General features: G+C 43.9%; 1 protein-coding gene across 3 annotated transcripts in view; it reads right to left on the bottom strand.

Annotated features, from left to right (window-relative positions):
* Positions 1-388: 388 nt before the first annotated feature.
* The window catches only part of TMEM114 (transmembrane protein 114), a 34,215-nt gene continuing 20,113 nt past the window's right edge, over positions 389-14,490 (bottom strand). The window contains exons 3-4 of one of the 3 annotated variants that reach the window (XM_074964649.1): positions 12,353-12,490; positions 389-738 (exon numbers count right to left, since the gene is read on the bottom strand). In XM_074964649.1, the coding sequence (XP_074820750.1) occupies positions 596-738; positions 12,353-12,490 (281 nt within the window). In that variant the 3' untranslated portion in view covers positions 389-595. Of the gene's footprint in view, positions 739-3,100; positions 5,923-12,352; positions 12,491-14,490 lie in introns of those variants that run through there. The other 2 variants (XM_074964648.1, XM_074964650.1) reach the window with 2 other exon arrangements.

Genomic DNA, 14,490 nt, shown 5'->3' with positions numbered 1-14,490 from the left:
ACCAGCCATTCCGGTTGAAAACCGGATGCCTGGGAGCAACCCTAATTTGGTGCCCTCTCAATCTGCCATAAAGGGTCGCAGCACCACTCAGATTTGGCCCGGCTGCCCATCCGTGATGGAGAGGCAATTGGGCCAAACTTAAATGGTGCTGTGACCAAGTGCTTCAGGTCACAATACCACTCACTCAGTTTTGGCCCAGGCACCCCTTGTGTCCAGGCCAAAGCTGAATGGTACTGTGACTTTGTGTGCCAGGTCGCAATTCTAGGGGACATTGGGGTAGGGAGCTGAGCCCAGCCCCATGGGACAGGAACCAGTGCTTGCACAGAGACTGGGGGTAGTGCAGAGGGGGCTCTTTCTCCAAACACACACAGCAGGCCTCTCTTCAGTGGTGTTTTTTTATGGGAGGGGGGCTTAGTTTCAGATTTGAAATCATGTAAAACTAATTCAATCCGAGCTAATCAAATCTGATTTTATCTAATCAGTCTATGTAATTTCTGTAGCACACATCACTGTAGTACAGTAAATGGCTTTAATGAGTTACTATTGATCCATATTTTTAAAAATGCGTGACTAATTCTTCACTGATTCTTAATTCTTAAGTTGAAACTGGATGTCTTTCTAGAAGATCCGCTCTGTGATTGGATTCAATGCGGCAATCAGTAGGTGAAATTCTCTGGACTGTGCTTTTCAGGAAATGTAGGCTTATATGATCACAATGGCCTCTTCTGGCTTTAAACTCTATGGAAAAATTAAATGGTTATGTAACTATGCCCCATTTCATAAAATGTAATAACTCTATATAATGATGTACTGTTGCCACTAGATGTCAGCAGAGACCACTGTTCCTCTCTTGCAAAACAAGTATCAGCGGGTACCCCGTGTTAGTCTGTATCCACAAAAACAACAAGGAGTGCGGTGACACCTTAAAGACTAACAGATTTATTTGAGCATAAGCTTTTCTGGGTAAAAACCCCACTTCTTCAGATTTCAGAGTAGCAGCCGTGTTAGTCTGTATTCGCAAAAAGAAAAGGAGTACTTGTGGCACCTTAGAGACTAATCAATTTATTTGAGCATAAGCTTTCGTGAGTGAAGTGAGCTGTAGCTCACGAAAGCTTATGCTCAAATAAATTTGTTAGTCTCTAAGGTGCCACAAGTACTCCTGTTCTTTTCACTTCTTCAGATGCATCTTATGCTCAAATAAATCTGTTAGTCTTTAAGGTGCCACCGGACTCCTTGTTGTTCTTGCAAAACAATTGTACAATGCAAGAAAGAAAGAGGTGTTTAAAGTGAGACTTTTTCTGCTCTCTTAGATGAAATATTGAATGCAAAAAGATGAAGAGAGAAATGACACAGAAAACCACTCCAACAATTAAAAAAATCAATATAGCATTTTTTTTGTTACCCAAATGAATAAAATACAGTTTTAAGAGAGCTCAGATCTAAAGTAAATGCTTTTCTGGGGGCTAAAGCTTCAGTAAAAGTTGTCCGAATTTTCCTTATAGCTTCCTGTTTTCAATAGCTTTAAAAATAAATTCTCCTGTGGAGCCAAATATTCTGTGCAAGGACTTGAAGCTAATGGGAACTTTTTAGGAAAACTCTTTCCGTCCTTGGAGCATGAAAAAATGCATTTGATAGTGTTTAAAATAAGTGAAAGAGATTAGAGGGAAGGAGGGATGGCCTAGTGAGCAGGGCACTGGAACAGGACTTGGGAGAGACTGGATTTAATGCTGGGCTCTACCACAGACTTCCTATGGGACCTTGGGCGAGTTATTTAATCTACCCCATGCCTCAGCCCCCATCTGTAAAACTGGGATAGTACTTCCCTATCTCACCGAACATTGTGTGCATAAATCTATGAACAGCATTTTACTTTCAAAAGCATTTCCCATGGATGTTGACCCATCATCTCTGTCATTGAGACTGTGACACTGGCAGTCCAGGTGCCAGCGTATGCCAAAACCCCGGGCCTATTCCCTTGAGCATTTGTATAATCAAAGGGATTGTTAAATATATGAGTGGATTTCGTGTTTAAACTTCATGAAGACTAATGGGATGCTAATTGCATTGCGTTCACTTATCTGTATCCTGTTAACAGGGGGTCTTGCAGGGGCTCTAGCCACCCCAAAATTTGCCTTAGCCACCCCATCTCCAGCCACCCGGCTCTGCCAGAAGGCAGAGTGAAGAGAGAAGCAGCTGCTGGCTGGTTGCCCAGCTCCAGCAGTGGCACAGGAGTAAACCCAAGCAAGGGTTTGGGGGGGCCCAAGAGCAGCCCCGGCCCGTGTCCCCGCCCGCTGGGATGCACCACCCAGGATGGGGTGGAAGGTCTGGGGCTACCCACAGCAGCCGGTTCTGACCCACTCCAGCCTGGGCTCCTGGGCCTTGACCTCCACAGCCACTGCCACCCAGGCAGCTATTACCATCTGCGAGCAGCCAGTGCTGTGCACTGCCTGAGTCTGGCTTCCCGTCTCTGACCTGGCCAAGGGTCCTTTTTCTCATGTGCCCCAAGTATGTCAGTCTTTTCCTTCATTTTAACCATGGCCATTTTACCTAGGCAAGTCAGTCTGCCAGGCTCAGTGATGCATGGTGGGGAAGCACAGCAAACTACTGGGTATCAAACAGGCATTAATCTTGCTGGCAGAAAGAACCATGATGGTCACATTTGTCAGACTTTATAAAGCTGCCTCCACACTATTTCCTGTCTCTCAGCCTAATCCAACAGGTGCTGAGGACCCTTAATTCCCATGGACTGTTCCACCCAATCTCTCTCAAGGTATATGTGTGTTTTTTAATGCTGCACATGGGAAATTATTTCAGAGAATTTTAAGGATTTTACATAAACTCTCAAGGAAGAATAACTCTGTGCCATCATCACATCCAAATAGTGCAGGAAGTTCTAATAAGGAAGTAGGGGAAGATTTTTAAAAGCTCCTAGAAGACACAGAAACATAATCCATTCGTGATTTGTGGTGACAAATTCATTTGTTTTGTACTTAGTTCAGACCTCTCCAGCCCCTTTATATGAACGTATATATTTTATATTTATAAAAACTTTGTGCCGCTACAGTTCAGATGTTTTATAGAGGCACTTTGAAAGCATATCATATTAATTATATAATAACTCTGCACAAAAAACTGCCTTATTCCTTATAGAAAACATATTTCTTAGTTCTCCTGTGCTTTTGTAAACCATGTTTAGCTGTGAGATATCATTTTAGGGGGTTCATCACAATTCAGGCCCATTTTAATGGAGTAGCGGTAATAAATATTCAGATATCAGCATGAAGCTGCTGTTTACAATACATTTATAAGTAACAAAGATTTAGAGTTACAGTTACATCATACAAATTTTGGCACAGCATTAAATTGCGATCTCACACATACAGAGACTTTTGTTAATAAACAGGTGCTGAGTCTAACACAAAACATTTAAAGTACCATACTCAAGTGTGTGTAACTTTGGTAATGAAAGATTTTCCCTACTTCCATTTTAAAGCTGTTACTATATTTTTGCACTGGTAAAGTGATTGCATGTTGATAGTACACAGACAGAAATGTATCCTGCCTAATTCAAGTGCACGGCAACATGTTGAAAATACAATAACACTGGAATGTGGTGGGTTGAGATTTTCAAAAGCACCTAAGTGACCTTGGAGCTCAAGTCTAATTGACTGTCCATAGGACTTGTTCTTTTAAATCACTGAGGAGCTTTAAAAAATCCTACCTGTATTTCATCCCAATGAAAAGGAGGGAGAGGGTTTTGTAGGTAAGGCACTGAACTAGGAATCAGAAGATCTGGTTTGATTTCTGGCTCTGCCACAGGGTTCCTGCATGGCTATGGGCAAAGCATTAATCTCTTTATTCCTAATCCATTAAATTCCCTTCTTTCCTGCCTTAGCCTGTTTACAGTGCTGGTTCTTTGGAGCAAGGCCTCTCTCTCTCTCTGTCCATACAGCACCTAGCACAATTGGACTCTGCTCTCAGCTGGGGTCTCTAGACATCACAGTATAAGTAATGATGCAGTTTTTGAATACAAAAAATAATAAATCACTATAACATTTAACAGAAGCAAGTGAGAACAGTTATCCCCATTTTCAGTAATGGAGAAACTACCATGCAGACAGGTAAAGGGACTTGCCCAAGGTCCCATTGCACATCAGTGGCACCGCTGAGAAGACCACAGCATCCTGTCTCTCAGTCCTATGCTAGATTTGCAGTCTCCTTATTTCAGAATGGTTTTCCATGTATCCATTGCATATGGATCACTACACTGAAGTCATAAAGAAACACACATCCTTAACAGGAATATAGTGGAGCTGTTGACTCAATATGGACTTGATCCAAAGCCCACTGGGAGTTTGAGGGTTAATGGCACTGGATCAGGCCCTCTTATAGGCATTATTGGCCAGGATACAAAAAACAAGTACTCGGCCTGTAAGATAAATTTCAGCTGAGTTGTATGTATGATTTTATACAAGTTAAATACATCCTGTCACAATGCATGATAAGAGTTCCCATTGAAATTACAAATCCAGATGTAAAAACACCTTGGAGAACAAAGTAAATGACAATGTTAAAGTATCATGCATCTCAAGAATGCAACTCGCAATGTGTAATAAACGGTGAGGGTAAATATCGTCTACCATGTAAAGTGAGTGCTATGTTCTGAAGGAACTCCCTTGAAATTAGAAATACCTTCTTGGGCTGTTTCATTTCTGACATTAGCTTTGTGGGTGTACATGCACGTGTGTGTCATTAAAAAACAGAATCACAGGTATGGTATAAGAGATGAAGGTTTCCCATGTCTGAAGTGAGATGTAAGGGAACAGAGAGAATCTGTAATTAGCAAAGATTGTTAATTACTAATCTGTAATTAGTAAAGTGTTAATACCACTGATACTGAATTGCACTTCAGACCAAGTCCTACTACTGTACCTGGGATATCACTCAAGTATGCTGGAAGCCGGGGTACTCTGGATTGTCATTTGCGTGGTTTACGTCACCCTTCAAATACTCTGAAGTCCATGGCACTCTGAATCACTAATCTGAATCTCATTCTGTGCAGTGAAACTGTGCTAGGATATATATTTTTATTATTCATATGTGTTTTGTCTTTCTCAACCAGTCTTCAGATATATAGAATCTATATAAGAGCAGACATGAAGGTCACAATGTCTAAGGGCTGCTTAGTAGCTTATGTACAATAAATGTAGTGATGGTCTTGGGCCAGCTGTTAAGGGATAGAGGCTTCCATCACAGCTAGCACTAATTGGCACCCTTGTTAGGAGTCTCAGCAGAGGCCCAGGATTAAGTGGGCTGTGGAGACAGGACTCCAGTGCAGTCATGAGGCACTTTGTCAGGGGCAGTTGAAGGGGGAAAGGAAAGAGAAGTCGTCTTGTGTTAGACCTGTCCTGCAACAAAAGGGGGCAGCTCAGTCTCTGGGCTTGTCAAATGAGCATCCTTAGTGAGCACTAAATATACACAATTTATTTTCTTTTAAAGACACAAAGGCCACCTCATTAACATTTGACAATGAACTGTTGCCATAGTGAGCACTGCGCATTGGGTTAGGAGAAGAGCTAGCTCAGCATCGTGGTACACTCAGGAGCAGCTTTGCCATTCTTCTTATCCACACTGATCCAGTCAGTTCACCTTGTTAGATTCCACGGTATCATTGGGCTGCATTGCTGCTTCAGATCCTCTGCTCCCGACTCTGTTTGAGGCCTACCACTCGGGCAGCCAGCAGGAACGCTGCCCCAGTCAGCATCTCTGCAATGAAGGAGCCCCACACAAGTGCCAAAGACCAGCCAAACTTGATGTCAACTTCCTCCAAGAGGTTGTTCCTTCCCAAAAGGCAGAGAGCTTCCTTGAAGGCAGCCGCTGAGTATGCAATGTAGACACTGATCCCAGTGAGCGTAACAAGGCCTAAAGGAAACACAAATGCAGTATAGTGTTGGGGTCCACTTCACCTCAGTCCAAACTGCTTGGTTATGGCTCTGCTAGATCTCCTTTGCAATCCCTCCCTATATACTCAGGCAGGACTCTCTTCTGCCCTCTCGTTTTGTTTCTTGTCTCTAGTTTTGTTTTGGTCTCTGTATCACTTAGGTGATGAACCAAAATGTAAAACAGCATGTTTCCTGCAATGCACACCTAATGATGTGTGTTTCAGACACATAAGACGTGTACAGCCCAACTTACAAAATTGTATCATTGGCCTGATTCTCCACTGCTTTGCGCCTTATATAGCTGTGTACTCATGTGAAAAGTGGGTGTGAATGGGAGTGTTTTATAGACACTTTGCACAGCTGTAAATGACTACACCAGGTGCAAGTAGAGAACTGGATTATACATTTCAGCTCAGTGATGCTGCTGGTATTTAGGCTAAAATTTTCAAGTGCAGTCTCTAACGTTGAGTCCTCAGCTTAAACCACGTTGGGCTTTACCGTTTGCAGAATTGCTGTAGCTGGGTTGGTCCCAGTTTATGAGGGAAAGGAGGTCGGTGAGGTAGTATTTTTTTATTGAACCACCTTCTCTTGGTGGAAGGCACAAGCTGAAGAAGAGTTCTGTGTAGCTTGAAAGCTTGTACCTTCCACCACCAGAAGTTGGTCCAGTAAAAGATATTACCTCACCTCCTTTGTCTCTCTAGCCTTATTGTCAGCTCCGGACTGGAACTTGAATCGTGGATGCTCACCACTTCCGGAAAATCAGAGTGTAGGTATGTCAAGCTGGGCTCCTGAAAAATCAAGGCGCTCAGAATAAGCATCCACATTTTTCAAGAGTGGCTGCATAATTTGTTAATTGCTGCAGGCGGTGAAATCTAAATTCAAGATAGGATCGCAGTGTAAGGCTGTTTAAGAGGGGCATGCTCACTCCGGACAGCTCTTTTATTAGGTGCAGTGTATAGAGCCTTCTGTGGACTCAGCCTCATGCTGCTTTCCCCATGCAGATGCAGAGGGGACTTTTTGCCCATGGAGAAGGAGATCTCCACCTCTGCAGCATGTCTCCCTAGCTCCATACAAGAACCCTCCCAGCTGCTTCTGTTCCAGTGAGGACAGAAAGGGCTGAAGGCAGGGAGGCCATCTAAGCTCCTCCCAGATTGTCTCCCTGCTAAAACCCCAAGAGAAAACTCTAAAGTTAATACTTCCTGACTTCCCCAGGCTGGCTTGCCTCCCTCCCCCACCAGCAGTAGCAGTGAGCAGGGCATCTTTGCCCCTGCATTTGCAATGGAGTCATGCATCCAAGGAACTTAGACAAAGGGTGGGGCCTCCATAAATGGCTTGTTCTCGAGACAATTGCTAAGATCCATGATATCTGGGGGGCTGGAGCCCCAGGCCTTTTCTGCACGAAGGTGGGAGATACCCTAATCCCACTCCCCTGATGGAAGGACTCCTAGAGAGCAATGTAAATTAAAATTCTCAGAGCTTCCTGTCCCCTGCTCCTGCATAGGGGAGGATGAGGCCCTAAGCTGGTGCAAAGCAATTGAGAGTTACCAAGTCAGGTGTTAAATAGAGAAATTCCTCAGTACAGATGGCTAGCATGCGGCCCACCCATTACTGAAGTCCCACTTTCTCCCTCACTGTCATAGGGTAAGCGAGGCCTTTAGAGTCCTGGCTCTTCTCCACCTGGATCATGTGACTGTGGGCAGGGAGCAAGGCTGCTGGGAAGAAGGAAACAGGATAAAGGGTGGAAGAGAGGTAGCAGGAGTAGCCCGCTGGACAATTCCCTGGTAATTAGAATTTGCAGAGTGCTTAGAAGTGGCTCTCTGGCAGGAGAGAGCTGAGAGAGATCCAGGGAGGACAATAGCAGCACCCTGAGAAGCTCCAGAGGCAAGGGCTGGCCTGGAGCTGGTGTGTCTTCCTGCTGGCAGAGGAGCCTAGAAAGGACTGTATGGAGGATGTGTGAGAGGGTCTAGGATGCTGGCAAGTGTAGGGAATAGCTCCAGTGAAAATGTGGTGGCTAGAGCTGAGGAATGCTTTTTTATTTAGGCTCTCAAGGCTAACTAGCAAAAGGATATGGGCTCCTCTACATCTCTGCCGTGCCACCTGAAAGGGCTGCAATGATGTGACTAAGGACCATGGCCCAGAAATAGTGAAGTTATCTGTGGAGCACTTAAAGAGGAGATTTGTGGTGGTCTTGTTTGTGCTCCTTTTTCTCTAGGAAGGAGAGATCTAGTCTGATCGTGGTCAAATTGCCCTACCAGCCTGTGAAAGACCTCTTTGGTGGGAAACTGAGGCACAGATGCATCTGGACATCAGAGAGGTAAAACACATTCATACTCTTGGTTGAAGTGGTGCATGGGCCTTGCTAGACCTTGGCATGAGGGTGAATCTCTTCCCCCGGTACACAAACTGCCAAATAAAGACAAGAGGGATTGTTTTCATGGAGGTTTGGGCAAGATCTGCTAGATTCTGATGGTCTCTAACCAGGGTGGGCGTATTTAAGAGGTGGCAAGCTAAATTGTTCCATTACCTGGAACACACAAACTGTGCTGGCAAGGAAAAAGCCCTGGTGTTTGTGTCTGCAGCCTAAAGTATCTCTTTATATTGTTCCGCACTATCAATCAATAGAGAACAGCAGATAAAGTGGCACTCTGTATTAAACTGTGTGTGTCTACATTAAGCTACAGCATGAGAATTTGTAGTTACAGCAGTTTACACCAGCTAAGGTTCTGGCTCAAGATTTTCCTTTCAACTGAGTTCTTAGAGTTACAGGAGTCAGTGGGCCAAATCAAACCCAAGTAGAAAAACTGCATTATAAATTACAAATCCTCCGTGTCTTAGCTTTTCACTTAACACTATCTTCAGTGGTTTCCCAATCCCCAAAATCCGTTTTGACACTGCTCTCATGACTTCTATTGAATGGTGCTTCTTGAACAGCTGCAGAAACAAGGAGCTTACACGATGAGTTGGACTTGTGAAAGCACAAACAGTGATGTGCACTTCACTCTGCCCCGAGCTCCCAAAGCCCTGAAATAGTTGCTTGTTTGCTTCCAGCAACTCTAGTCCTTCTTCTCTTTCCCTTTTAGAAACAGGATATTCTGATCCGCTGACCCATGTGTAATTGGATTCTCATAATGCAGACATGAACTAGTGGCGTTCCTCCTAAACTCAGCCTGACCAAAGGGTCAGGACTTGGCAGACTGACAGAGGTGGGTGGCAGGCAGCATGGTCTGGGTCAGGTTTCAGCAGCATGCCACCTGTTGGAACAGCTCAGCAGGTAGGTCTATTCCTGGCCCATTTATCTGTTGAGTGAACAGTGCTGATGTTACCATTGATTTGGGGGGAAGTAACAAGCAACTGTGGAGCAGCTGTTATAGAGCAGTGCTCTGCAAGAACCTGAGGCAGAGTGATCTAGGCTAAGATGGACTCCTGACCCCCACTAGCACTGGGATGGCAGGGGAGGGCATGAGACTGAGGTTTTATTGTTGGCATTAGTGTGACCAAGGTATTGCGCCTGTCTGACTGCAGGGAAACTTCTTGTGTTACTTAATAACCAATTACAACTTGCTATAAAATATCAAAAGCACAAAACATCAAAGTTGTAGGGGCAAAATTCTGTATACTTGGCTATTCCTTTCATTAGGATGTATTTCCCCCAAACCCCCTTCCCTCAACTCTATCTTCTGCTTAGAGTATAAGCCTTCACCCTTTGCTGCTAAGTTCTGAGCACACCAATATGTGATCATTTTGCAATCACCAACCTCCACTACACTTGGTTTTAGCATTCTTGTGAACTGTTAAAAACAGTTACCAAGTACCACTGCAGAGGTGGCTGCATTTCATGTCACAGGTGAAATATTCCCTCTAATCCTACCACACAGGGCTGTTGTCAAGCTGAGTGTGTGTGTGTCAAGTTGTTGTACTGTTGTGAATTAAAAAGGCTTACCTGGCCCTTTCCAGCCGTTTTACTTCTATACTATTGGTGAAAGAAAGTTACGCCTAATCTAAGATACCTCACAGAGTGCTGTGAGATTTTAGTTAGTATTGTTAAGTCTTGCCCTAAGTAGCTTGTACGTCACTTGGATAGAAGATTGCTATTAATGCTCATGTGAGGCAAGGTGGGTATTTATAGGCTTTGTTGCTTTACCAAGGCAATGTATGTTATGAAAGAACATTGCATTAAAGCTGCTGCCATGTTTCTTCTCTCTTTTTCCAAGAGAGAATTCATTGATTCATCTGTACACAGTGAGCTCTGGCATTGCGTGCACAATGCTAACATCATGCCTGTAGCAAATTCCCTGGAAAGAAGTAGGACTAGGAAGTAGGGATCAAAATCATACTGGAGGTTTGTAAAATACAGGATTACACTCCTCATTCGAGAGATTCTGCTTGTAAATTTTTCTTTGGCTTGCTGCTCAGATTCCATAGTGAGCACCACTGTAAAACACTGATTGCATGCAGGTATTATGATGATCAGTTAGAAATTGTTAAATTAGATTAGATGTCAGAGCATCCTGGCCTGCATATCTCAACTCTTGCCATCTGAACCTCTCAAAATGTTTGTGTCACTGTAACAAGATATTGGGTTCCAGACACCTGGGCAGAAATGCAGAGTTGTTTTGCTGACTCATACTGAGGTCAGGTGCTAGAACCCTGAACAGATTCAATTACTCTTACTCAGTGTCACCCAGACCACGTGGGTCCTATTAACAATTAGCTTAAATCCAGATGTATACAGGGAATTAAGTGTGTCTCTTTGAGCAGCTGCAGAAATAGAACCCTGCAATAGAAAACTGTAGGACCAACCTTGAAAGAAAGCTTAGTCTGAGGCTTGTTTTGTTGTTAACAATAAAGGCAAATCCCAGAAAGGTGTTTGGAACCGCTCCAGAGTGAATGTGTACTGTTAGGAGAAGAGTGGGAGCCCCATCTGCTTACACTCTGCTTTCCACACATGCTAGCATGGAGCAGGATTAGACACTGGAAACTCTAAATATGATTTTGGGAATTCTCCTATTTATTATCATACAGCTTGTATGATCCCAAACCCCTACTGGCAGAGTTTACATTAGTATCATGGGGGAAATATAAACTGGCCAAAATGGAGATGAGTTAAAAGTGGATGCAACTACCAGGAAGGAATGTCTGTCTCCTTGTGATGGCCTCACCTTCCAGCAGAATGGGCCTTGGTGCTTGGCATCTCTGAAAATCAGGCCCTTACACTGCAAGCCACTGCTAAGGATGTGGTGCTTTGGGATGCTCCAAGCAAGTGTAGATGACATGGTGGTTCTTCCACCATTGCTGGTGTTGATGAAGCTGCACGTGTGCTAGGGCAATGGTAGCTTTCCTTAAAACAGTCCGTGTAGAAATGGCTAGTGGGAGGCTTGCGTAAGTGAAGATGGTGCAGGGGGGTCAGTTTCAGTTAGTTTTCAGTTTGATCATTAAAACGTTAGAAGTGGTTTTAATACTCATTCACACTGGCCCACACTGTGGCATCTTGTGTTGCAGTGGTGAGCAGGTCACAAAGTCAGTGGGAGCGACTGGGTCACAATCTGGCTCGCTGCTTTTTGATTCCACCAAATCAAAATCCTTACAATAGGAGAGGGGATAATTATAAAGCCAGCTCCAGGAATCCTCACCTTCCTGCTCCTAAGTATAAACATTCTCCCTAGAGTACTGATGGGGACACCTGAAGCCTTGAACCTGTTGCTGTTAATGCTATTTGTATTAACTGGAGCCATTCATGCATGGTGCTGAGCAGAGAACTGAGGGCATTTGGCACCTCACAGGGCTGGGTGGTAGCTTCCTGGCTCAAAGAAAATAGTAAGGATAAAATACATGAAATGGCTGGACAGACCATGTAAGCCCCCTTTACTCATGATAGTCCATTGAAGTCAATGGAAATCTTCCCACTGATGGCTGTTTTTTGTTTTGTTTGTTTGTTTTTTCCTGGGGCTTAAGATCGAGCCTTGGCATTATACAGCTTTGAATTGTATTGAGTTAAGTTTCAGAAACTCTAAAGCCACTTGCATTCTACTTAGATTTAAAAAAAATCTTGTCTCTAGAGGAGAAAAAACTGACATAACGTTTGCCGAAAGGGTATTTAACCTTTCAAAGATGAAGATACTGTGTTCAAGATGTCTCTCAATCCTCCATGAGACACAACTACATGTAACTTTCTGCTATTCCTTGTTGTAAATGTCAGCTGATTACCTCAGAATCCACATTACTAGCTTTTCAATCTGCAAGGAGCTGAATGGGAAAGCACATGAAGTGAGTAAACACTGGCACTCTGTCTGAAAGCAGACACTTGGCTGGTTCTGTTCTCATTGTCTGTTTCCCCTCTGGTCGTTGAAGTGCTACGGTTCTAAGCTGTCACCCTTAGTCTCATTAACAATAAATAGGACTCAGTACAATACCTCCAAAAAGAAAAAGCCATCCCGTCATTAGAAGCAGTAGGTAGGCCCTGGCAAGAATACTGATAAATCCAGTCATTCCTCCAAAAATCATCAGGATCAGGCTGAGAGGCAGCAGGATTACAAATGTCCCATGCATGTCTAGAGAGAAATGAAAGTTATCAGTGTTTCATTATCACTGCCATTGATTGTATTGCAGTAGTGCCCAATCAAGATCAGGGCTTTATTGTGCCGGGTTGTCATAAATACAAAGGGAAGGGTAAACCCCTTTAAAATCCCTCCTGGCCAGAGGAAAAATCCTCTCACCTGTAAAGGGTTAAGAAGCTAAAGGTAACCTCGTCTCCTCATTGGTCATTTTGGTCAGGTGCCAGCAAGATACTTTCAAAAGCTGGGAGGAGGGAGAGAAACAAAGGGTCTGTGTGTCTGTCTATATGCTGCTTTTGCTGGGGATAGACCAGGAATGGAGTCTTAGAACTTTAGTAAGTAACCTAACTAGGTAGGTGTTGGATTATGATTTCTTTAAATGGCTGAGAAAAGAATTGTGCTGAATAGAATGACTATTTCTGTCTGCGTGTCTTTTTTGTAACTTAAGGTTTTGCCTAGAGGGATTCTCTATGTTTTGAATCTAATTACCCTGTAAGGTATCTACCATCCTGATTTTACAGGGGTGATTCCTTTACTTCTATTTCTATTAAAAGTCTTCTTGTAAGAAAATTGAATGCTTTTTCATTGTTCTCAGATCCAAGGGTTTGGGTCTGTGGTCACCTACGCAAATTGGTGAGGATTTTTACCAAACCTTTCCCAGGAAGTGGGGTGCAAGGGTTGGGAGGATTTTGGGGGGTAAGACGTGTCCAAACTACGTTTCCCAGTAAACCCAGTTAGAGTTTGGTGGTGGCAGTGGTTATTCCAAGGACAAAGGATAAAATTAATTTGTACCTTGGGGAAGTTTTAACCTAAGCTGGTAAAAGTGGGGACCTGCATGAAAACCTCCTAAGCTTACATCTGTACCCTAGAGTTCAGAGTGGGGGAGGAACCTTGACACGGGTATTGTACAAACACATAGTAAGACCATCCCTGCTCCGTGGAGTTTACAGTCTAAATAGATAGGATGAAGGGTGAGGGAAATGAGATGTGACATATGAGATTTTGATCCCTTCGCTTAGACTTAGTAGTACTTTATTCAGAGAACAGCTCTACTGATTGTGCTTCTCATTGTGAGTAAGGGTATCAGAATCTGGCCCATAAAGATCAAGGTGATGGGTTGCAAGCGTCATGTTAGTTCCAGGTCCTGGTTTTCTTAGATTCCATGCAACATGGAATATTCTTAGTGCTAACTAACTTCAAAGAATCTGTAGGGATGAGAGGTTAGTGACATAATGGGACAGCAGATGGCTAGGGTGATACCAGAAGGGGGTGCTCACTGCCAGATGCATTTCAGAATTCCCTTGAAAGACTCGTGTCAAAGCTTTTAAATGACAATTCTGCATAAGGCCATGGTCAGAGGGCTGAAACTCTCTTCTGATTTAAGTTAATTTTTCACCCTGTCTCTCATTGCTGTTGCTGATTTCTTCTCTTCAGATGCTGGGCTTTTACCTCCTAGAATACTCTATTATCCCTGCTTTTTATTGTAAGTGCTGGGGTTGGAGAAGAAGGGGTGAGCGTAGTGTGATGGAAGCAGCAGACGCTGAGATCCAGGACCCCGGCATCTCTTCTCAACTCTACCATTGCCATGCAGGGACCTTGGATAAGTCACAGGTTACTGGTCTCTGCCTCAGTGTAACTATGTGGATGTGGGTGATGTGAAGCTTAACTTGTTAGCTTGAAACCTTGGTTTTGCTCACACACCAAGCCTGTATGAAAGGCTTTGTGCGAGAAACCAGCACAATGCTCTGAGGAGGACAAGCCAGAGGCAGAGTTCAGCACACCTGCAAATCCCAGGCTACCATTCCTGCCCATGGATTGCAATAGTGGCCACATTCCCATTGAACAACCACCACAGAGCCCAGCTCCAGTGCACACTGAGTGCTGAAGGGTCTCAACTGATAGCTTCTGTTTCCCAGCATTTTCCATGTAGTGGTACCACAAGGTTCTCCTGTACTTTGGTCCTGCAGCCGCTGAAGGCCTAAGAGGACTTGTCCCTT

This window comes from Natator depressus, chromosome 10, assembly GCF_965152275.1.
Source record: "Natator depressus isolate rNatDep1 chromosome 10, rNatDep2.hap1, whole genome shotgun sequence".
NCBI classification, from domain to species: Eukaryota; Metazoa; Chordata; order Testudines; family Cheloniidae; genus Natator; species Natator depressus.
This window is presented reverse-complemented; position numbering and strand designations above follow the sequence as displayed.